Source organism: Strix uralensis, chromosome 12 (genome assembly GCF_047716275.1).
Source record: "Strix uralensis isolate ZFMK-TIS-50842 chromosome 12, bStrUra1, whole genome shotgun sequence".
NCBI lineage: Eukaryota > Metazoa > Chordata > Aves > Strigiformes > Strigidae > Strix > Strix uralensis.
Window position 1 is genome coordinate 16,830,970 of NC_133983.1, and position 24,319 is coordinate 16,855,288.

General features: G+C 35.7%; 1 protein-coding gene across 4 annotated transcripts in view; it reads left to right on the plus strand.

The window, feature by feature from the left end:
- CDH8 (cadherin 8) overlaps positions 1 to 24,319 on the plus strand; it is a 244,324-nt gene that overhangs the window by 191,603 nt on the left and 28,402 nt on the right. For all 4 annotated transcript variants that reach the window (XR_012630543.1, XM_074881585.1, XM_074881584.1 and 1 more), the window contains one exon: positions 16,153 to 16,274. Coding sequence is in view for 3 of the 4 variants with exons in the window: in XM_074881585.1 (XP_074737686.1) it covers positions 16,153 to 16,274 (122 nt within the window). In the remaining variant the exon portion in view is untranslated. The remainder of the gene's footprint in view (positions 1 to 16,152; positions 16,275 to 24,319) is intronic.

A 24,319-nucleotide genomic window follows, 5' to 3' on the forward strand; every position in this document is an offset into this window, starting at 1 on the left:
TAAATCTTGCAGGGAAGCACTACTTTGATAAACTAGCAAGAATACTTTCTGCTTGCAGGAAAGCCAAGGAGACATAGGGCATCAAACTACAGAAGGAAAGAAAGTAAGCTCTGGTTTTTGTAGGGCATATTTTGACCAGGTTAATATGAAACCAGTTAATAATTTTGATGTGTTTAAAGGAGAAAGATATAAAGTTTCCATACCAATTTTCTCAAGACATGAGGAATGTCAGATCATGAGATTTACCAATGGCATGGAAAGCAGAATTATTAGTTTGTGATCCAAAGTTTTCAGATATTGGAATAGTAAGATGTAAAGTAATTTTACATTTTATTTCCTCCAAAAAGTCAAAAAAGAATAAAATAAAAGGAGGATAACTTTTCAAGAAACTCCCCCAATTCATTTATTAATCTTCCTTCTACATATGCGTAGGAGCAAAGTTAACAGAAATGCATTTTACTAAGCCACGTCAGAATCAGGTCTGCCTGTTGCATCTTCAGAGTTTTAAAACAAAATAATGCTCAAGAATTTTCTAAGAAGTCAGCCTTGTCATTAGACTTCATGGGAGCCTCAGTATCTATCACTATTGTTAAATTGCCTCTTATCAGACTGTCTGTGAAAATAATAATGCCAATCTTGTTCTAAGCGTTTGCATTCCTGCTGATGGCTTCTTTTTGCATTCCTAATATAATTATTTGACATTTACATAAAACAAGAGCTTAATTTCATAGACTACGGTCTTTGCTTATTTAAGAGAAATTATTTTTAAACTCCTCATGCAGAAACTAAATTTGTTCATTGAACTGTCAAGCAGGGTAAAATGGTCATTTTAGATTTTTTTCCAACACAGTAATAAGCAAAATCTCTGTTATAAAATAACAGAAATCTGTTGGAGACAGATACAAGCAGCAAATGAAAATAGAAAGTGTGTCATTATAATGTTTTCACTGACAGTAATATTAATGGACTGCTGATCTCTCCCATAAAAATAAATATGTCAGCATCATTTGTACAGGAGCATTTTCTCTTCCTGGGCTAGCTGCTTTCCAGGTTCAGTTCAAGTCTCACCTCTATTCCTGTGGGACAATGATCAGACCATTTCATTGCTGTTACACTTGCTTACTAATCATAACTCATGATCTTAGTTTTTTCTTCTTGATTCCCAGTATGGTAGATCCTAAATATACCCTGATTTATCAAAACTTTCATAGATAAACACCAAGTTTTGCCAAAACATAAATCACTATTTCAGAACTTTGTGCTGATAAGTTAGTTACCCGCAGCTAAATTTGTTCTTTAAGCACAGGTAACTTTTGGCAGTTTTCTGCTGTCACCATGACAAAGTTTTTCTTTTGTATCATCCCTCAGCCACTGTCTCAGGTGGGAATCTTCCCAGACAAGATTGGTCTGGCTGAATTGATCATAACTACTGCATTTTCACTTGGCTTGAGGATGAAGATTTTTAGATTCAGACAGGCTGATCTCTTTGAAAGTGATCAGATTTAGAATGTGTGTGGATAATTTTAAACATGCTACCTCTTTTTAATCTGACTGCCTCAAAATATGAACTTAACCCCTTCATGTCTAGCAAAACTAGGAGGAAAAACACAAAAGCATGAGCCAGTGGGGACTAAGACTCTTTTCTCTAAGTACTTAACAGGCAAAAGACCAGCTTGGGGTTTTCTTTTAGGAGGACATTTTCTTTTACTATTCATAGGCAAGTGATTGGCTAGCTCTAATTCAGAACAAACTCATGCTATTGGTGACAAATAGTATTACCATCATATTCTGAGACCTGTGCAAAGTGAGACATTTTGGAGGGTGGCATTTCCCTCCTTGCACTTTCCCGTCACTAGCAGATTCCTTCCAGCCTCCATGAAGGAGTTTCTAGTTGCCTGCAGCCTTCCTTCTCGGGTGGTTAAACTAGCCAGACAGACTAAGAGCCTCGAGTGGCTCTCCCTCAGACAGTTGCCCAAACTTTTGTATTGCTTTATGTTCTAGTTCTCAAAATATGTAGACAATTTGCATATAGTTTTATGCCTCCTGTTTAAATCACAGTAACTACGTTGCATACTGGTTGCATGCTCCCTAGAGATAATTCTTTAAATATCCATGTGAATCTTTTTTTGGTCACTAAAGGTGAAATAACGCAAAGAGCAACCGGTGAAAAAGACTGGACTGAAAGCGATGAACACGGTACAGGTGATATTTAGGTGTCAGTTTGAGTATTTCAGATTTAGTTACACATTTTCCATTAATTTTGTGAAAAAACAGTAGATAAATTCCTTCTGCAGCTTTGTTCCTCTCAACTACTACCTTTAAATCTCTCTACTCTTAAATGTTCCATTCCTGTTGCACTTTTTTTTTTTCTATTGTATGATTTCATATACTTGTTTCTTATATTGTCAAATTAACTTTTGGTTCTTTGTTCAACTTTTTTCCTCTCTGGTCATGTAGTGACTCCTCTATGTTGATGAATTCTGTCACATGGGATTTTAAGAGAAGAGAATATTACAAAGAATTTTGACCTCTTTGAAAGATCATTCTGAAATGCAGGCTTAGGATTTGCAGAAGACATATTTGAATTAACACTCATGGCAAGAGGGATACTCAAAGTTATTGCACCTATGAATTGATTCTTAAATTTTCTTTCTACATTGCCATACATCCAAGTTTACTCTGCTGAATGAGTCAGGAACAGGAACATCTAGATGGTTACAGGCTAGAGGAAGCAGGCTCACTGGCAAAATGACCTTTCCCTGAGAATGTACCTTTTGGTCTGTGGATGTAAAGGGTGAACTTTGTTTTCTGTCACTGACTCTGGTCTTCAAATACTAAACTAATGAGATTTTTCATTGTTTTGTTGTGTAGTTGAGACTTATGTGAGTTTAAAATTGTATGCCCAGGTTGGGAGGTTTCTTTTAGCTAGATGCATGAGAGAATGGGGATGGCTTATAGCCTTGCTTTGTAAGTCAGGGTTGATTACGCTGCTGGTATGTTTGGGTTCACTGGGGCTATGCCCTGAACAGGAAAGGAATCTGGGGGCATATGCAAGTATTCTCTGAGAGCCTGAATTGCAGTGCAGTAAGAATGAATGATTAACTTACAGACATTTCTTTTGGCGCATCTTTCTTGTGCGTACAAAGGCTCATCACATTTTTAGTTCTTTGGTCCTTTTTTGAAATGGCATTTTCTGCCATTCAGTAAAATCTAGTAAAGTCAGGATCCTAACATCATACGTGATCCCATTCATCTGAACACACAAATACATTTTTTAGTTTGTATAAGTTACAATTATAGCTATAACTACTGTTCACATTGATATGCTTGTGTTGCTTGCATTAACTGGTTAGCAATTTTGCTGGGCAGTGAACCAGAGCAGAGTTCAGGCTGTGCTAACCTCCTCAGTATTCTTTCAGTTTCTTGTACAGGTTTTGCAGTACTTACCGAGTTATGTATTGTCAATGCTACTCAGCTACTAAAAGAAAATCAAATAGCCATGATTTATTTATTAGAACATTTTTGCTACAGTTTGCACAGATTCTGAATGGAGTTCAGAATCACCGATCATTCAAGCTATCAGATTGTCATACCTGTATAAGGCATATAATAATTAAACTCTATCTTTTTTCTGCCTCCAGCTCCATGGATTTCCATTTCTGTCTTCTAATGGCTGTAACAGCCACATTGCAGATATTTCCCTAGCATTCTTACTGTGTCTGTCATTAATACTAAGGAAAGTCCCTGTCCTTCAGTCATTGCTGGTTAATTGATATAACAAAAGCAGTAATAAATGCAGAACTGATGTAGTTTGAAACCAAAGCAAAGACTTATCTCAGACAAGCTGTTTTAACTTAGGCAAGAAAGAAGTGTATTAGTAACGTAATTTAACTGCACAACATTCCTCCAATTTAAATATGAATATCCTGATATTTGCATACTCATTCCTCCTAAACTGTAGCTGAGATCTGCTTAAGATACAGGATTCTAGTGAATTCTTTGAAAACAAAAAGTATACTATAATGCATTCACTATTAGCAGTGCTTCTCTGGAATTCTCTTTTTAAAAAATGAGGTAATTTTTTCTCAAGAATATGTGTATTGCATAGTAGAAATTAATTGAATGATACTGTAGATTTCAACAAGAAAAAACTTCTAAACATATTCCTGTTGGTAGCCTCTGAAAATTGTGAAAAACACACCAACAAATAACAGAAACCATGGCTCATAAACTTTAAAGACAACTAAATGATTATCCCTTTAAAGTCCCCCAGCTTTGTTTCCCCTGATATAACACTGTGAGTGGGCTACTCAAGATTTATATTTTCTTTCTAGCCTTTTTATGACCATGTGCAGCACTGGATTCCTCAGACTGCATTCAGGTCAAATCTGTTATGGTTTGTGAGGTACTACCATGAGCATATTCAAGCATAGACAGAACCTTTTATAATTAGTATAGACTCAAGCCTTGTCAGATATACTGGCAAATACAGAGATGAAGTGTGCATCTGTTTGCTCTGTTGCGTCAGGTTACAAGAAGGCTCTTCTAGAACTTCTCCCTCTTCTCACACTCTGTGCATCACATGCACAGACATGCAACACATCAGTCCGCTGGGGAATTCAAAAGCCAGGACTGCCTGCGAGAGGATATTTCTCTTAGCCTAGAGCAATGCTTTTAGCCAAGTTTTAAATCTCTGAATGAAGGGGTTTAATGGAACTTCTGTTTTCCTCATTCTCCAGGCACTGCAGTCATGGAGCTATTATTTTCATTTTGATCGCTTTATCAAATGATTGTTGGTATTCAGCTTCACTTGCGAAACAAAAAGCATACCAGTGGCTAGCTAAGTCCCCCACCCAAATATTTGGTGAAGTACCAGAACTGCCACAACTAGTAGAAATTTTAGTGAATTATTAGTCAAAGCAATAGATGAAAATATAGACAAGATCTTGAAATGTAAATGGTGATTTGACCACAATAAATATTTTCCCAGCATAGAGCATGGGAATCTCAAGGACAAAGCTGTGGGCCCTATCTGACAAAGGTAATTACCCATACCAACTGCATTCTTTAGAAATGAAGAAGTATGAGGCAATTTTATCACCTAATGGGAAAGGGCATAAAGCCAGAAAGACTCTTTATGGTTTACCAAGAATATAAATACAATAATTGAATCATCACCCAGCACATGCTCTACTAAAGTTATCTATATTGTATATTCCTTTAAAAAACACTAATTAAAAAGGAAGAGAGACATAATTACTCTTCAGAATAAGCCTTCAGCTACAATGTACTTTTTAATGCCATGACTACCTTTGCTCATGTTTTCATTTATTTAATTTTATTTAGCCTTTTATTGTAAAAAGAACTATAGGCATTATTGGCAATAATTCTAACATTTTAGGGAGTTACTTTGGTGCATCATATAATTACCTCTAATTTAGGGCTGAGTAAATTTCAGTAAGTTTTAGAAAGAGAAGGAAAAAGCCTTTATGGAGGTTTAAACAGGAGAAGCTCAGGAACATTAACCTTCTTCACTTGACCCTTTTTCCTCTGGCTTAGTGGAACTCAAACAAGATAATCCGTCATTTTTGCACAGAAACACAGGACTTAGTAAGGTAGTTTTTATTCATTTGCACATATACAGGGTTACACAAAACTGCATTGATTCTAGTGGGTCACAGAGCATTTGCCATCGGTTAGTGGAGGGCTGGTATATCACATAAAGCTAGTTTGCAGTTCTCAGCTATGAAAGTGCATTCAGACATACCACAGACTTTCCCATTAGTGTTTTTCACAGCTCAAGAATAGCAGGAGAGGTGATCCACATGGATAATAGCGTGGGAGTAGCCATATTATGAGGAAATATGAATGGGAATGGAGTGTACTTGCGAAACAGTTTCTATAAAAAATAGTTTCAGTAGTTCAGGAGCAAACATTAAAATTCAGGTATGGGATGCTGAATAGAAGTTAGCAACCTCTGATTTCAGAGGAAAGCATGTAAGGCAACTGTGAATAAAGCATCTGAGTAATTCAGTGCAAAATAAAAGTCAGAGGAGGTAATAAACATAATTATGGCAAGGAAAAGGAGAGAGATTTGCATGAAGAGTCGATCTTCTTTTTTTTCTCGTAAAGCCAGGCTAGACATCTTAGTTCTAGATTTGCAAATGTTGATTTCACAAAAGCATACTGGAATTGAGAACAGTGTTCAAAGCTTAAAACACAAAAGGTTAGGATACTGACTGGTGTTTTAGAAAGGGAATAAGGCTTTTAAGGGCACAGAACAGATAAGGATTCAAGTAAGAAATATAAGGGTCATTAGTAAAAATGTACTTGACTAATTCACATGAAGTATGTTTGTTAATTATTTTGAGAAAACTGGAGGCATGGTTAAACTGTCAGTATACATATTATATTAGCAAAATGAGTGCATTGTTAAACTGGACAAGTAACAATTGGCCATCTGCACTTTGAACATTGAATTAGAATTTCTGAAGAAAATATGATTAATCTTAAAAATACTGTCTAGTATTCATCTAGTTTGGTAAGCTGAATTCATCTACTTCTAAACAGAATGTGACTAAAATCTCTACTGTTTTTTTTTTGTAAGGCTGAAGCATGAGAGTGGGTCAGGGTAGAGGTTTGTAACTGAGAGTATTGTTTTAGTCAATCTTTAAGCACATTTCCTTCTAGAATAAAGACTACTCAGAGAAGCATGCTTTGAGCTTCTAGTAAAGTTGCTGGATAGCAAAGTATGTCAGTATTTTCTGGCTGAAAAACAGAGGAGAGGATTTTTTAAAGGTACATACTGATATGCTAGGGAGATCTTATTGCTGAAGGTATGCAAGTAAGAATGGTTTGATGCTAAAGTCCTAGAACCTGATTTTCAAATACAGCATATCCAGCAATATTTTATCTGTGAAAGAATCATAACAGTAACTAAATTGCACTGTTAAGAAAATCAGTCCCAGAAAGGAATATAAGCTCTAAAAATAGTGACATTTAAATACTTCTATAATAAATTATTGTTTAATAAAAACTTCTATTAAAGCATTTTGGTGTTTTGTATGAGCTCTAAAAATAGTGACATTTAAATACTTCTGTAATAAATTATTGTTTAATAAAAACTTCTGTTAAAGCATTTTGGTGTTTTGTCTATCAGTAAGGGATGGATTTCATTTGAGCTATTAATTATTTCACTTCAATCATGAAATCATTCAAAATTTAAAAAATCAAAATATTCCAGACATCATGTCCTCAATCAGTCTGCTTATTGTTATTATTATTGCTGCTAGTCATTATAAAATTTCATAGATAATTATAATTGATAATAAGACCTTGCATATCTAAGTCAATATTTTATAACATTTTAATATGCATGCTGTATTAGCATATTAACAATATAATTGCTCTAAAGTGTGGGCCAGATTCCTGACTGTTTTATGCTAGCACAACTCCCTTGATTAAGCTGGAATTGAGCAACACACCAGCAAATCATGCCCTGGTACATTTGTTGTGTCTTAACACTTTTCTTCAATCAATTTTCTTCCTGCCTGTTCACTGGTCTATTTTGTCAGGCACTTTTTGTCACTTAATAGCACCATATTATTTTCTAGAATTTTTTTCTCATTGTTATATTTAGAAATTAATACCTGTTACTTCCTCACGATTAAGGCATTACACTGCCTCAGAAAATCTGAAATCCTAATTAGGTTTGTGGTGCTGTGATCAACAAGAAGTAAAGATCCAGTAGCATTTCATCACACTGTTATTATTGCTAGTGTGTATAGTAAAGGTAACAGAAAGATGCAATTCCCTGTTTTCCTAACTCTTTTTTTCTTCTTTTTGGTAGCTGCCACAAGGAAGTGGAAAAAACTTTTTTCAAAAGCTTTTAGTGGACTTTGACTTCTGATAAAATGATGGGTCTGTAGAACAGTGCTTCTTAGTTGCAGATGATTCCAGAGATTACAAATGCTGTTTTGCTGTTGCTTATTCTTGAAGTTAGGTATAATTTTTTCCTGTTTTTTTTTCTGATTTGCATTGATTAAAGGCAAAAAATGTAACTGTATAACTTCAAATATTTCTAGCTTGCCTTTTTTTATAGCTTATAAGTCCACTGCTGATAGTTGCTGAAACTTAAACCATATTTTTAGGTTTTGCACTTGTAACAATTCACCACTGAAATAGGTAACACAGTTCATTTACTGAAAGTGACATAACTGCAAACTACATTCTGACTTGCATCCTCGTTAGAGACAAATAAAGCTCAGTAACACAGTACTGTATCAGAAATACAGGTTGTTTTCTGCCAGCATTTGTTTCGATTTGGTGTCTGGATAGATGTGTGGGTGGAAGGATGTTGGTGGTGTAGGGTTTTTTTATTTTTTTTACCTTAAGGATTTAGTTAGGATCTGTGAATAAAACAAAATTGTTTTCATTGTCATAAACCTGACATGACGATAGCAGCTTCCAATACAACCCGCTCAAGTAGCTATACTAATAATTTATTTTGAATTATGTATTTGTTTACTCATATTGATGTGTCACATATATCTTGATTATGTGTCACTATGAATATGAAGCTCACTGTGGTCAAAATTAGATTTGCAGAGGAACAGTCTCTAAGGACATGCTGTTTGCATCCAGAGCTTCTGACAAGAGACAAGTACCTGTAATTGCCACTCAAATATTGAAAAGGTGCTATTGTTTCTGACTAGGATGCCCCTTCTAACTCTTTCCAAGCCTCATCCCATCCCTTTGTTCGCCGTACTTTAATATTCCACCTTTTCCCTCCTAGTCCATATCCTGTGCATTCCGATCACTCTCTTATGCAATATGTAGGTTACAAGTAATGAGCACTCATGTGTTACCTAGTACATCTAGTATCTGCTAGATCTTCTAGCATTTTCTTTTAGGAGTCCATGAAAATGAATAGGAAGTGGTGACACTAAGGTGGATTTTTCAAAACATAAACATTGTGATTAAAGGGAGACTGCCATTCAAAGTGATTTATAATAACCAGAAACCCTTGAGTTTCTGGGTTGTTGGTTTTTGGGAGGGTGGAATGAGGGGTGGAGTTTGCCTATGTTTCCCGTTCCCCTCCAGCTCGAAGGTGGGCATGAATTAGTTTCATCACCCTCTGCTCCCTCAAGGACAAAATTACAGCTCGCTTACTGTTGCCCCTGGTTCTCAATCACACAGCAGTGGATAACTTCTTCTCTCCTATTGTGCATGGCTAAATTTAAACTGAACTGTGTCTTTTGATCTTCCCTTATAACCAGGGTTATGGTAGAAGAGACCCTCTTCACAGCTGTAAACTATATTTGAGGGGATGTTTTGCTTTTCGAATCTAGTTTTGCCTTTCCAAGCTCTTTTGATCTGTCTGTGCATTCAGACAAGACAGTATCATGCATATACACCAAACAAAATATGATACTTCATTACAAATTACAAACATTTTCCAGTTTTGCAAATGGATCTTTCAATTCACAGAGTATCAGAGGTAATTACAGAGTGACTATTTGTTAGACTGCTGAATAACTGCACAGCTTAATGGTATGAAAAATAACAAAGAGGTTGCATTTGAATGTCAAATTATAGCCTGCCCTCAGATAAGCAAAATGAGGGCTGATTCCATCAATATGTATTGTATCTGTATGAAAGGAATATACTAACTTTTTTAAAATATAGTTTGGTTATTAAGTTCTATAAATAAGTGTGGATACTTTGAAGTTAGCAAATGCCCTGTTGAAGTCCCTGTTTTAATTTAAATTATATTTACATTTTAAATCTTAAATTATTTTAAATGTAGGAAATAGATAATGTAATATTAAGGACAAGGACTAGGTTAAACTTCCAGAGTAGAAGAGATCTGACTAACTTCAGCTGAAGCTGAATCAGGCCTTGGAGTGAAAGGGAAAAACGCATACCAACATAGTCTATTTACATTAATTTGCTACTACAATGGCAAGCAAAGAACTCAGTGCAGGGTTAGGTGGAACGTCACTGATAGAAAAATGATCTATTTGGTCTTTTTGCAGGCATGTTTCATTTTTCTGCAAATTTTAGGTAATTTATTCAAAATTCTTACTGGTTCTGCCCTATATTAAACAATTTTTATGTCTTACATGCACTAATGCGAAAAAAAAAAAAAGAAAGTGAGCATAAAGTTTGTCTGAACAGGGCCTGAAGACTATGACTTTATTTAATTAATATCTTCTGGCATGGCTTGTGCATCCATCACAGAAATTTTATCTTTCTTTTTTGTTTTGGTACTATCAGTGACCTGGAAGTATAATCTGTCTTTCAGGCCCAAGCTATACATTTTATACATTCATTAAAGTTAGGTGTAGGTGGTCTATCCTAGTCACCTCTTTACAGATGGAGTTGCTGAACTTTGGAAACCTCTTAAATACAAATTCAGCTTTGAAGTCAAGGACTTGAAAATGTAGTCTGTCCTCAGTTTCCCCTCCCCCTCATCCTCCCTTCCAGGATATGCAGATGAAATACACTCCTTGCACTCCACCTGGTAAGGGGGTATGTATGGTTCTTTTGCATTTGTCCACACCTGTGGAAGCACTTGTTTTGCAAGAGTCTGACATCTTTTTCATGGCAATGAGAGATAGAAAAGTGGACAAAAACGAAGGAGGTGGAAGATGTTGAGCAAGTCTTTGGTTAAACTTGTGACAGTCTTGTCAGTGAGGAAATAAAAATAGAACATAACATAGCTTTGCTCTTGACTTGTTCATCTTTCTTCTGGAGACCATAATAAAATAAACCGAGTGATCTACTGAAAGGAGACAAAACTTTTCAACTCCATTATTATTTTTCTCCCAGAGAATGACTTAAGGAACAAACTCGAGAAATATGTTTCACATCTTTTTCTTTCTGCCTCCCTCCCACACACATGTACATGCAGAGACTCGCCGCAATCTGTACTTCTCTAATATGCTCCAGTGTGCTGAAATAAACATAAATGGAACATTAATTTTGAAGCGGTGTTTGTTTCTTGTCTTAGCAACTTGTACAGAAGCCTTTCTGCTATGCACTGATATGTTTATATTATTTTATAAAAAATCCACAACTCTTAGTATTTTCTCATCCTTTAAAAATGCAAGAGTTTCAGGGGGGATCTAAATCTTCATGATGACCAATCCTGTTTGGGTTTTTTTGTTTGGTTGCTTGAATTTTATCCTAATTCAGAAATAGCTTATGTTCTGTTATTTTTAACAGAAATATTGCCAATTACTGGCAATTTCCGAGTCAGTTTCAGGCACTCAGTCTCTCTCGAATCAGATCATTACACAACACTTCAGACAAATGAACACAGCATTTGTTATAGTATGTGATTTCTATAGCTAAACTTCAACATAAATAAAATTTCAGTTTCACAATAGCATCTCTGTTACTTAGGATTCCTGAAGTTAGATGTGGTAGTTTAATATGACAAAAAATTGTTATAAGCTGTGGTATTATATAGGTAAAGGATTGCACAAAGAAAACAAAAATATAAACCCTAACAGGAGAAATAAACTTGTCCTCCATGTACATTATCTTAGTAAAGTCATCAGATAAAACCTTGATAAAGTCATTTGGAATGGATCTTTTAAAATACAACTTAATAAGTTTGAAATATAAGGGATGTAAAGCAAGTACTGTTGTTTTTATTAAGTCAGTGATTCAGGTTTTGTTTTGATTTCTGTTAGAACTAGGACTTCCTTTACTTCTAATTTTAAAATAGTATTATAGTAGAAATTTCACTGAATCGGAGAGGCATGAAATAGCCATTTCCAAGCCATGTAGTGATGATAATAATAATAAAAGATGTGTTATTTTCTAGGAGTCTACTTTCTATTCAGGTACTTAATTTTAGTTAAAATGCAAGACAGCTTATGACTTTTTAAAGAGAACCTTGAAGTGATTTTGGATGATTTAATTAAATAAAGGAAAACTGGATGAAACTGGATTTCTTTGGGTTCAGCAAATGAACTTTATTTTGTGCAGCAAATAATTCTCTTTCTTAAAGACCACTGCTCTTTAAGGCCACTTGTATATGCATCTGTTAAGGAGAGACAGTGTTGAAGTATTTTAAGCATGTTTATGAAGTGTTTAAGTGTTTCTGGGAGTTGAATAGCTGCATTATGTTCTGTTAGTTATGTCACAAGACCAAAAATTTGATTTATAAGCTCTAGTTACTCTTAGTATTACTTTCTGCATGCAGTACAACGTTAACAGTGCTTAGTGCTTTGCATCACAGATTTCCAATGATACACATGCATCTCAGATATTTAGGGGCTCTCCAGGAAAGAAGAAATATGTTGATCACAATAAGAACTAGCATGGCTCCTTAAGTTCAGGTTTGGAGACACTAAATGGCTTGATAATGGAATTTTTTAAATTTTACTTTGATTATCTCATTTGCCTCTTAATTTTTGTATCAAACTTTGCAGCCTTTTTTAATCCTGAGTAAATTTCAATCAGTATATTGCTCAAAAATGAGTACTATCAAGGTGTGCATTTCAAGCGTTTGTTGTTCCAACAGAGTCTTGAGAACTGGGAGAAAAGCAGAAGAGCTTTTTAGGTACTTATAATTCTTGGTAACCTTTCAATATGCATTTCTGAACTCAGCTGGACTTTCCATTTTTGGAAATTTATTTATTATCACTGCTAAGTTCCACTAGTTATTTTTACATTGAGTCATCTTTTCTTTAGATCTGTTTAGATGTTCCTTTCTTTGTGTGTGTGCTGTGCTCAGCTATAGCAGGCTACTGGATCTTAGAACTGTGGGCAGTAATTGAGAATTCAGCAGAGACATAAAAGAGCTGTACTTCTAGGAAATTATGTACACAATTTGCACATGTGTTTCTTACAGCTACATGCTGTGCTGTGGCAGTGGTGTCCACGGATGACCAATTGAATGTATTTAAGATTAAAAACTAAGTCCTTCTGTGCAGCCTTACTCTGAAAAACTCTTCTAAACTAGACTAGTGGAAATTTTCTCAATATTTTTTAATCTTGCACCTCAGTGTGCGCTAAATTTTCAAACCAAGCCATTGCTCCTCAAGGGACAGTCCTAATGATATACTTGTATTGCAAGATTCAAAGTAGCTCTTTTTAAACTGTGCATCACAGTAAATACAGGTGCTGCAGCTTTTACAAATTCGGTTAGTTCCTTAGAGAGAGAGAGAGTCTCTAACTTTACACATCTTTATGATTTTGCATAAAATAATTGATTGGCACTTAAGCAATCAGTCTTACTGTCTACCTGGTGCATGCAAGAAGACTCAGTCTCCCTTAATTCTGTTGACTGGGTGATTCACTGGGAAAAAAACCAAACCAGACAAAATCCCTCCAGTAATTAAAACTCAGTTTTGTCACTAGTTTAGAAAGAACTGACTCTCCATTCATACAAATGAGGAACAGTGCTGATCATTGAATACTAATCAGTATGAAGGCCAACTGCATGAAGGACAGTTGCCCATGAAAACCTAACAGTTTATGCATTCTGTGGATCAGAGTGGATCCACTTCAATCACTTTCTACTTTTAGTTCAAGGATATTGGGCATTGCTAACAGAGATGGATTTAAACTTGAGAGGGACATCATCTGGGTACAGTTTGCAGGCATTAGAAGTATGAAAATGAACAGATGAAACTTTTTTATCTTGACAATGTTTTGATTCATGAGTGAAATCTGGATTTGCTTAGTGAGAATTCATTAATTTGTTTGAATAGGTATGCTTAAGGTGATTTTTATTTACAGGGAAAACACTTAGCATAAAGTGAAATTTCACTGAAAGTTTGCAAAGACAAAATAATGCAACATATTCAGTGTGGTGGGCAGTACAAGCAGTAGATGAAATTCTCTCTCTATTTCTTTCTCTCTCTTAACAATAAATTTCACCATAGTCACAAGAACCCTAGTAGGCAGTGGATATCCCCATGTTTGGAGATTTCCAAACCAGTTGGGTCTCTCTTGTGTTTAGTAAATTAATTTTTTTAATGAATTCTCATCAAGTTTATAATTATAATATCTTTAAATTTGATGTTTGTATTTCTGATGAAAGACAAACATTTTGGGGGCAGTCACAAGGGATGTGAATAATTTCTTTAGAAGCTTATCTAATTAATTACTTTTCTCTGTAATGTCTTTAAAATTTGAACTGCCATCATTTCATTAATTTAGATAAAAGTAAATCTTTAGTGTTTAAATATGACACTAGTGCTGAGAATTCTGATAAGCTCAAGATTCATTGTCTGTATTTTTATCAAGTTAAGATAAAAAAAAGTCTTTCAAATGTTTGGGATTCATGGTTTGCATATTAGCATTTATTTTATTTCAAATACATTATTATTTCATGGCGTAAGTGTTCACCACACCTGTTAATAAGTAATATCATACGATGCATGATGGACATAAATATTAGTCTTAGAATATTTTGGTGGGGATTTCTTTCTGTTTTGGAACATGTTTCTTTCTGAACTAAAACTTTTGACTCCTTCAAATGGGAAGCATTTAAAGTCTGATGTCTTGTAATCTTCCATATCCTATACAGGTAGAATTTTAATATTTCAGGCTATCCGGCAAACAAAGCCTTTGTTTACGGCACTAGTACATTTGGTGATAGCCTAGTTTTGTGTCTTTTGAAATAGTTATTTTTATGCTATTTCAAAATACTGCTAGTAGAGCAATTGAAATTTACACATTTATAGGTGGAGCCTCAAAAATTATGACTGTCTTTAGCATACAAGGGAAAAAAAAAAAAAGGATGCAAGACGTAGGGTTTGAGTAGGTCACAACACAATTAACTTTGGTGGAAACCACAAAAAATGTGTATATAGTGATTCTTCCTTTAATAGTCTCTACCACTTGTAGGGCTGCCACCAGTTGCTACCTGCCCACTGGTAGAGCCTGATGTACTTCTCCTTTGTAGACATTTGTTATGAGAGGTACATTGAATACCAGGCAATAGGAACTTCTGTCCTGCCTCCCCCTAAACCAGGACTCTATTGCCAGAGAACAGAACCCACACGGACCGATGACAGCTTTGGACACTGCTAAGCTGTCACAACAACTGTGAGTGAGTTGATCGGTAGCAGCTTTCTTGCCTGCAGTAATACTTTAGGCAAAAGCAGATAGTTCAATTACAGGTCAGACCCAGAATTTAAATCACACAGTGTGCAGTTCTTCAAATTGTTGATATAAACAAGATAAAATACTATGGTTGTAAAATAATACTCACTAAGAAATGGATTTTTAAAGTAGTATTGAGTCACTTGTAGAAGTATGCGTGTGCTATAGAACAGTTTTTTAAATTCTTCAGATCATCTGGTCACCTCTATTCAAACTGAATTCATGTTTTTGATCTTTGGGAAAAATAATCTAAAATATTTATAAATAGCCTCTTAATTAACTATACTAAATTGAAGGAAAGACACTAGAACCTGAATGTGAAATCTATTCAAAGTAGAATGTGAACTGTTGGTTTAGCTTTTCTTTCCTTACAGCTTAACAAAGTTATTCTACTCTTTACAGTGATAAACACTTTTATGCAAAATACTTCTATATTATAAATAATGAGGCTTTATTTTGGTGAAGAAAGAAATTCAGAGGTCATATTTTTGGTCAGTGGCAGATGAATCAAGTGCTTTAATAGTCCAGAGTACTATCTAGTTTTGCCTATGTCAATCTACCATCTATCTTTCTCACAATGTGGGTCTCCACATTAATCGTAGTTGTAATGAAGAAATAATAGATGTGCAGTCAGAAAAACTAATAGAGTAAAATGCTCTGTGCTCTGCCAAAGATAAACAAAGAAATAAATCTATGTTGTTTACAGCCTTCCCTTTTCCATGTATCAATAAAACAATACAAACTTCATCAAAGAAAAATCTTACCAATTTAGTCCGAGAAAGGTCTTCATTGAGCTAATCTCCAACAAATGCTGTTTGCAATGGGGATCTATTTATTCTTTTCAACCATAAAATACTGGCCATCATTCTTTATCTCATGCTCCAACTCTACGATCCATTGCAGATAACACAACCCAATTAAGCAAGGACATAAGACAGGAAGAGTATGGTTACTATGTAAGCATTTATGCATCAGTCCCAAATTAAATATGCTTACCTTTTATGCTTTGATTTCTTTTTTTAGGGAACCACAGTCAAGTGTCCCGGGTGCCTGTTGCTATCAAAGTTCTTGATGTAAATGACAACGCTCCTGAGTTTGCATCAGAGCATGAAGCCTTTTTATGTGAGAATGGAAAGCCTGGACAAGTAAGTATCTCCGTGTTTTTATGTTGTGTACTTTGGTGTGTGAGAATAGGATGCAGTTTCTCCCTATCATCTTCTCTTTATTCCCAAAATATGCGCCTATGTGTTCATGCTAACAACTGTTAACATTCATTTAAGATAAACCTATGATTATATTCTGTGGTACATCTTTCTATATATGGTTGTACATATTTTTTAAAGTATAGGTTTTAAATTAAAGGTAGGTATCTTGGGACAATATCCAGAAAAAATGCTGAGTGTCTTTATGCTCCCGCTGTTTCCACTCTGATGGAGCTCATCAGTTCATAGGTTCATGTGTGTTAATAGGCAAAAGTATAATCCAACCTGAATTCCAGTGCAGTTATTGAACTATATTGCAGCTGGGCACAGGCACAGCTTAGAAGAAACACTTGTAACAATAAAACCATTTCCCCTTACTCATGTCTCAGTTATAATCGCAATCTATTTAGTTCTTACTCACATTTTTATGACAATTGGGAAAAAACAAGAAAGCAAACAAGAACTTGATGGAAAGTGAAGGAAATTGTAACTGCAGTTAAAGTATCTAGAGGGATGGGGCGTTGGAGAAGTGGAGCGCAAGTTTTCATTATATTTCACAAAAAAACCCAAACAACCAGAAACCAAAAACAAACCCACAAGACTTAAGAGGTTATTTCCTTCTTGATTTAATGAAATAAAAGGGTTGCCAAAGGAATTTACACAACACTCTACAAGGTGAAATAAACATAGAAAGGTATCAGAAGTAAGATTTAACCTGTATAGACTTTTTCAAAGAAAATGAAACAGATTTCTTAAAAGGCATCTATTTTGAAGGACAAATGTACAGAAATAGGGAAGAATATCTCATATGCCACATAAATGACAAAATAAAGATTCAAGAAAACGTACAGACTTTTAGAAAGTAATGCGGTGTAAATGAGATTTAACTTTTGTCCAGCTTGAGAAACACTGTATATTACAACAATTCACTGTTTTTAACTTTCTAATTTATTTCTAGATTGTGATATTTTGTTTAAATAAACAGCAGCTGACTGCATGACACCAGTCTTCTTAATCCAACTATTCCTGTGAGTGTTAGGCATTGAATTCAGTATTCTCCAATGAAGTTTACCTGACAATAGAGTTAGCAATTATTTTGTTTTATTAGTATTAAATCACAGAATCATAGAATACCAGGTTGGAAGGGACATCAAGGATCATCTGGTCCAACCTTTCTTGGCAAAAGCACAGTCTAGACAAGCTGGCCACCACCCTGTCCAGCTGAATCTTAAAAGTGTCCAAAGTTTGGGAATCCACCACTTCCCTGGGGAGATTATTCCAGTGGCTGATAGTTATTGTGAAAAATTGTCCTCTTGTGCCCAATTGGAATCTCCCAGGAGTAACTTGTACCCATTACCCCTCGTCTTTTCCATGTGACTCCTTGTAAAAAGGGAGTCTCCATCTTCTTTGCAGCCACCCTTTAAATATGGGAACATGGTGTCATGGTTTAAACCCAGGTGGCAGCCAAACATGATGCGGCCACTCACTCACTCTCCCCCACCCCTGGGGAATGGGGGAGAAAGTTGGAGAGGTAAGCGTAAGGAGACCCGTAGGTTGAGATAAAAACAATTTAATAATTGAAATAAAATTAAATTAAAATAATAATGATGATAATAATAGTAATAATAGAAAATACAAACGAGTAATGCACGGTGTGATTGCTTACCACCCACTGACCGATGCCCAGCCTGTACCCAGATCCCAAAGAAGAGAGACCTGAAACCACAATCCCGGAAGCTAAAGGGAGCTTCCTAATCAACCCTTACCTATATACTGAGCATGACATTATAAGATACGGAATATTCCATTGGCCAATTGTTTTGGCTGTGCTCCCTCCCAGCTTCTTGTGTACCCGTGCACTAGCAGTACATGGAAAGTTGAAAAGTTCTTAATTTCTTAGCAACAGCTAAAAACATCAGTACATTATCAACATTCTTCTCATATCAAATCCCATACTGAATCCAAAACGCAGCACTGTTCTATCCCAGCCAAAACCAGGACACATGGTGATAAGGTCTCCCCTAAGCCTTCTATTCTCAAGGCTGAACAAACCCAATTCTCTCAGCCGGTCCTCACATGACAGGCTTCCCAGTCCTTTGATCATCTATGTGGCCCTCCTCTGGACCCTCTCCAGCCTGTCCACATCTTTTTTTTGTATAGCGGGGACCAAAACTGAACACAGTATTCCAGGCATGGCCTGACGAGTGCTGAGTAGAGTGGGGTGATGACTTCTTTATCTCTGCAGTTGATGCCCTTGTTGGTGCAGCCCAGCATCCTGTTGGCTTTCTTTGCTGCTGCAGCTCACTGGTCACTCACGATGAGCTGCTGGTTCACCAGGACCCCCAGGTCCCTTCCCACAGAGCTGCTGTCCAGACAGGTAGATCCTGGTCTGTGCTGCACTCATGGGTTATGTTTTTCCAGGTGCAAGACCTTACATTTGTCCTTGTTGAACTTCACAAGGTTCATGTTAGCCCACTCTTCCAGCCCATACAGGTCTTCCTGCAGGGTGGTTCTCCCTCCCGAAGTGTCCACTTCCCCACTCAGTTTGCTATCATCAGCAAACATCATCAGGGTACACTTGATCCCATCATCCAGATCACTTATGAAGACATTAAACAGCATTGGGCCCAATATCGATCCCTGGGGGACCCCACTTGTGACAGGTTGCCAGTTTGAAAAGGAGCTATTTCCCACCACCCTCTGCATGTGGCCTGTCAGCCAGTTCCCCACCCACTACACAGACCATTTGTCTAGACCGTAATGTATCAGTTTCTCTAGAAGGCTGTGGGAAACCATATCAAGTGTCTTGGAGAAATCCAGGTAGACAATATTCACCACTCACCCCACATTAACCAAGCAGGTTACTTTGTGGTAGAAGGCTATCAGGCACCATTTGCCCTTGGTGAATCCGTGCTGGCTTTCCCCGATCATGTGCTTCATTTGACTTGTGATAGGCACCAGGAGGATTCGTTCCGTAACTTTCCCAGGGATTGAAGTAATACTGATGTGTCCATAATTTCCTGGATCCTCCTTTAAGCCCCTCTTGTAGATGGGGGTGATGTTAACCTTCTTCCAGTCTTCTGCAATGTCCCCCGATCTCCATGACTTCTCAAAGATTATGGAGGGCAGCCTCACAGCGACATCAGCCAGCTCTCTTAACACCCATGGGTAGATAATGTCAGGGCCCACAGATTTGTAGGAGTCAAGCTCCTGTAATAGTTCACATACAAAATCTTCCTTCAGTGACAGTGGGTCTGTGTTTTCATTCACCTGGATTTTTGTTCCCAAGGCCTGGGGCCCAACAGTGCTGGTAAAGACAGAGGTGAAGGAAGTGTTGAGAACCTCTGCCTTTTCAGTGTTGTTGCTCTGCAAGAGACAACCTATATAGTACTATATGACAACCTACCTCTGCCAAGACTGGATTGTTACAGAAGATGAATTGACTTCTAACACCCCTTTTTGTTTATTTTAAAGGTGACAAAAATGTGTCATTTAAGAAATGAGAATTCTCTCTAACCACTGAAAAGCAAATTATTGAAATGTGTCCTTATGGGCAGACAGTTATGTTACTCTTGGTATTTAAGTTCTTCTAGCTCAGAGTGGATTTCTGTTTAACTCGGGGTGGATTTCAGATGCTGAGTACTTAAGTTTTCTAGGATATATTAAATTCTAATGGGTATACCTTTATCCAGGGCTCAGTAAGCTTCCCTGAAATCAGAAATCTGTGTTGCACAGTGTTTTCTGAATATGTTTATCTAGGTATTGCTATCAAATTTCAGGTGGTTGAAGAGATGGCAAAAAATGTTTCCATTTCATTTTGGAATAAAACAATAAATGGGGTGATTAAGAGTCACCTAGTAAAAGAGGCTTTTGTTTAAACACTTATGGAGAACTTTCATTAAACCATGATATTCTTCATCTTACCATCTCTTACATTCTTGATCTGATGGCAGATGTCACTCTTGAGCATGAAACCTTGTGTGAACTTTACAGATGGTTATTAAATATTTAGCTGCCAGTATGGATGAGGTGGCACTGATCCTGCAATTTATTCTGAGTTTTAAACAAATAACATTATTGGAACAGTAACCAGTCCAGAATAATCACCAAGTTTGGATTCTAAATTTAAGTCATAATTCAAAAATTATCTGTTCCTGTGAAGATTTTAGTATCTACACTACATGATTGGTTTTTGTTATGCTTATTATTTATATATTTAAATTTTAGAAGAAATATTAATCAGTCAAGATGCAGAATTCAAAAAATTAAATATGTCTCAGCTATGAAATAGCTAATTTGAGAAAGACACAACTCTTTTACATAGTAACAAAAGCCTTATTTGGATAGTTCTCCGAAGTTTAAACTTGGATGTTACATTTGCAGGAAAGATGCAATTGTGTTATGGTATTTCAATCTATTTACATTTGCAGTTCAACTTAAATCTAAGTTTAAATCAAATTTGAATTACCATAAGGGAGATCACATTTGAACCTTTTATGAAACCTTATTTGCAGCCCCTAGATATATTGAACCATCTATTCCAGTTCAGTTTCTAAGTGTTCTATTTTGAGTTCTAATATAATTGCAAGTGGCAAGTGCAGCTGGTGGTGATGTGATGGAATGTATTAAAAACTGTTGATGTATAACATTGTCAGATGCATTTTCTTTGCTTTAACCTACCTCTAACAGGAGAGGTACTACAGCTAGTAGGAGAGGAAAGGGAAAGGAGGAGAAAATGTATTTGTCCATGCACATATTTATGTGCTTCTTGCACATTTTTACAAACAACAGAAAGTTGCCAGAAATGGGTTGTCAGTTTCAGGAAAAAAAAAAAAAACAAACAAAAAACAAAAAAGATTTGAAAGTGCTGTTACAGTACCTCTAAGCTAACCATAAACCAGCTCATGCCTTTCCCTATTATTCCTTTCATTTGCATAATTCCACTTACTAAAGCCAGAACATTCATGGTTTTGCTGGGTATAGCTGTACAGTTGGCTGTTCTCCAGCCCAGCTAAATTATTTTCCTGTACTCCTAGAACAGAGCATTTGTATTGGTGAGTAAGACAAGTACCTCACTCACTGTTTCCCAGTCCATACCCAGACTTTTCCAGTGTTTGCTCAAAACAAAGCTACAAAATTTTCAAACGCTTCGGTAGTGCAGACAATGTATTAGTGCTCAAGCCACTGTTCAAACTAGAGCAATATAAAACTGAATACAGTGTTCTTCCAGTCTCTCACAAATTGTCTATTTTATTCAGTTCTCCTAATAGAATTGGCTTTTTCTAATGGAAGAAATCTTCAGATAGAGCTCTGTGAAGAGTTAAAGCTCATTCAAATGGCAAAATGCAGGTTCTAGCAGTAAAGGGCTGGCTCTAGCTGAAAAGATAAAGTTAAAATTGTACTGTGATGTGTCTACTGCTTATAGTATGATGAGTGTGCAGAGTAATTCAGAAATAACCATGAACACCCATGTAACTGCATAAGTTTTTTCAGCGTTGGAAGAACAGTTTTAATAAAAGTAGGAATAGTTTACTAATATTAAATAACCATTCTAAGTTAGGTTAACAAGTTGAATTGCAGGGAAAGACTTTTAAACAGTATCATATATTAAAATTGCACATAGATAGTTATGACATTAATGAGAACTTTGTTTTGCTATTTATCCTTCTACATCATTCATTATATTGGTAATCTTTTATAAATATTATTTCAGGCATATGTGACTTTGTAGGAATGCAATACAAGCCTGCAGACTATAATGCCGAGTTGTCCTAGTGGAATACTTAACTACTAATTTCAGTCCAGAGCTGCCTGTTAAGCAAAATATGTTCATTTACTACGTTTCTCCTATATGTATGTACAGAATCAAATATATGCATGAATTTTTAATACAACATCAAAGTTGAAATTTTACATGGAAGACTTTTGGAAATTTCAAGAATGAACAGGCAAAGGGTTACTAACTTTCACTGTAGAGCTTATGACTACATAGTGAAAAAAATCAGTTCTTGTTTTCTTTATTATTAGTACTGACCAATTTTGTTATATGGAACACTTTTATTATGCATGTTATTACTGGGAAAGGAAAAACATTTGTAGTGATAGGTAAGGCAGGTCAGCCCTGGAAGATTCTCTACCACGTTATGAACCACGAATGAAGAGCTGGAGAATTACTTCAGTAGTGTTCCGTTACGTGATGACACAGCATAGAGCAATAAAGTATGCTCATCAGCATACCAATAAAAATGTTGTAATGAGAATTACTGAACTTTTCTCACCCCTATGGAGTAAAAGATACAGTAGCTTTGTATTACTGTATATATGTTACACTTTTTTTTTAAGAGCTTATTTTAATGCAAACGCACAAAGAAATAAGGTTGCTATGGGAACACTAACTCTTAATTCCTTGATATGTGCATGTAACACAACAAATGTAGTATTCCACTAAGCCTGTCTTTTACATATAATTTTTGGTGCAGAAAAAGAATGATTTGGTATACAGTGCAGGGAATGGATGCAAAGAACTGAAGTATAAGAAAGAAATCTGTAGGACATTAAGAGGTATCTATAGCTCTGAGGAGAAAAAAAAAAGCAAAGAATATGCTCAGTGTCTGTTTCTTGAAAATTTCCAATCTAGATTATAATCTAGATTTATTTCATGAAATCTCTGTGAGCTGAAAACTCATATTACTGATGCTCTTGGCTACGGGCTTTCCAGTATATTAATTGAAAACCTGGAGACAGTAAAGTTAATTTTTACAGTCAACTCTCTTACATAATGGTGGAAAGAATTAACAGTTATGTAGCCAGTAGAGATAAAATCGCATAACCATCTGATAAACTGCACCTATTATGTGCAGTTGACCTTCCAGATTCCCCTGTGCCATTATCTTTCCCCCCTGTTGCTTTCCCATTCTAGCAGTGTTTGAAAAATAGAACAATCATAAAATATATCTGTCTAAAGATACTTGTTTTGGGATTCCATTCTAGATTGCACTTACCCATGATGCAGAATTACTAGTACCTAGTGCAGCCCTGGGCTTGATGCATGTGGATAGTTTAGTACCTTGCACTTCTGCAAAGAGATAGCTGAAAATGTTCCACATCTGTAAATCGGTCCATCTCTGCAGTGGGACAGACAACATCTGCTTATGTATTTTTCAGCTGTTTATATTTTTTCACACTGAGAAACTCTCTAGGATCCATTATACAGCTGTTAAATTGGAAACCTACTTCTTTAAGCAAAAGCTATGTTAGGCCTTTTTTTGTCCATCTCTTCTAATACATATGTTTGAAACCAAGGCCAACCTTGGCAGATGCAGTTATCAAAAAAAAAAAAATCTGTTTATGTGGTATTTAAACAATCTAAAACTTTTTCCAGTAGATTTTTGATAAACTTACCTATCCAGAATATGATTAGGCAATTGTCTCAAATTCCTTCCTAGGTTGTCTTATAAATTATATTTGTATTATATGTGTATATATATTTTTATGTATTATATAAATTACAAACTATATCAATACCTGCTCAAGCATCTTTTTACATACATAATTTCTAATATTTATGTTTTGATGTTGCTTCTTGTGATTATGTAGTAAGATTTTATTCTTTCTTTGACTCTTGAAGAACATAGAAGAAATAATGGGATATTTACTACTATCATATATGTAACATACACAGATTGATAGTCCTTTCTCCTGTGGTAAAGCCAGTATAAAATATTAGGTATTAGCATTTTGTTAGTGAAGCTTTGAAAATTTAAAGTATAAGTCTATGAATTTGGACAGAATCAAACCCTGTTTCCATTTTTTACTCTACTCCTAAAAAATTAAATTTGTAGTGATTCCTAATTTGAATTTAATTGTCCAAGACATTATTGGTCAGTTGCTTTAGGCATTACAAAAATAACTACATAAGACAAAAATGTTATTGAATTCAATGGACATGGGAAAGGTCAATATTTCTCATTAAATTTCTTATAAACCTC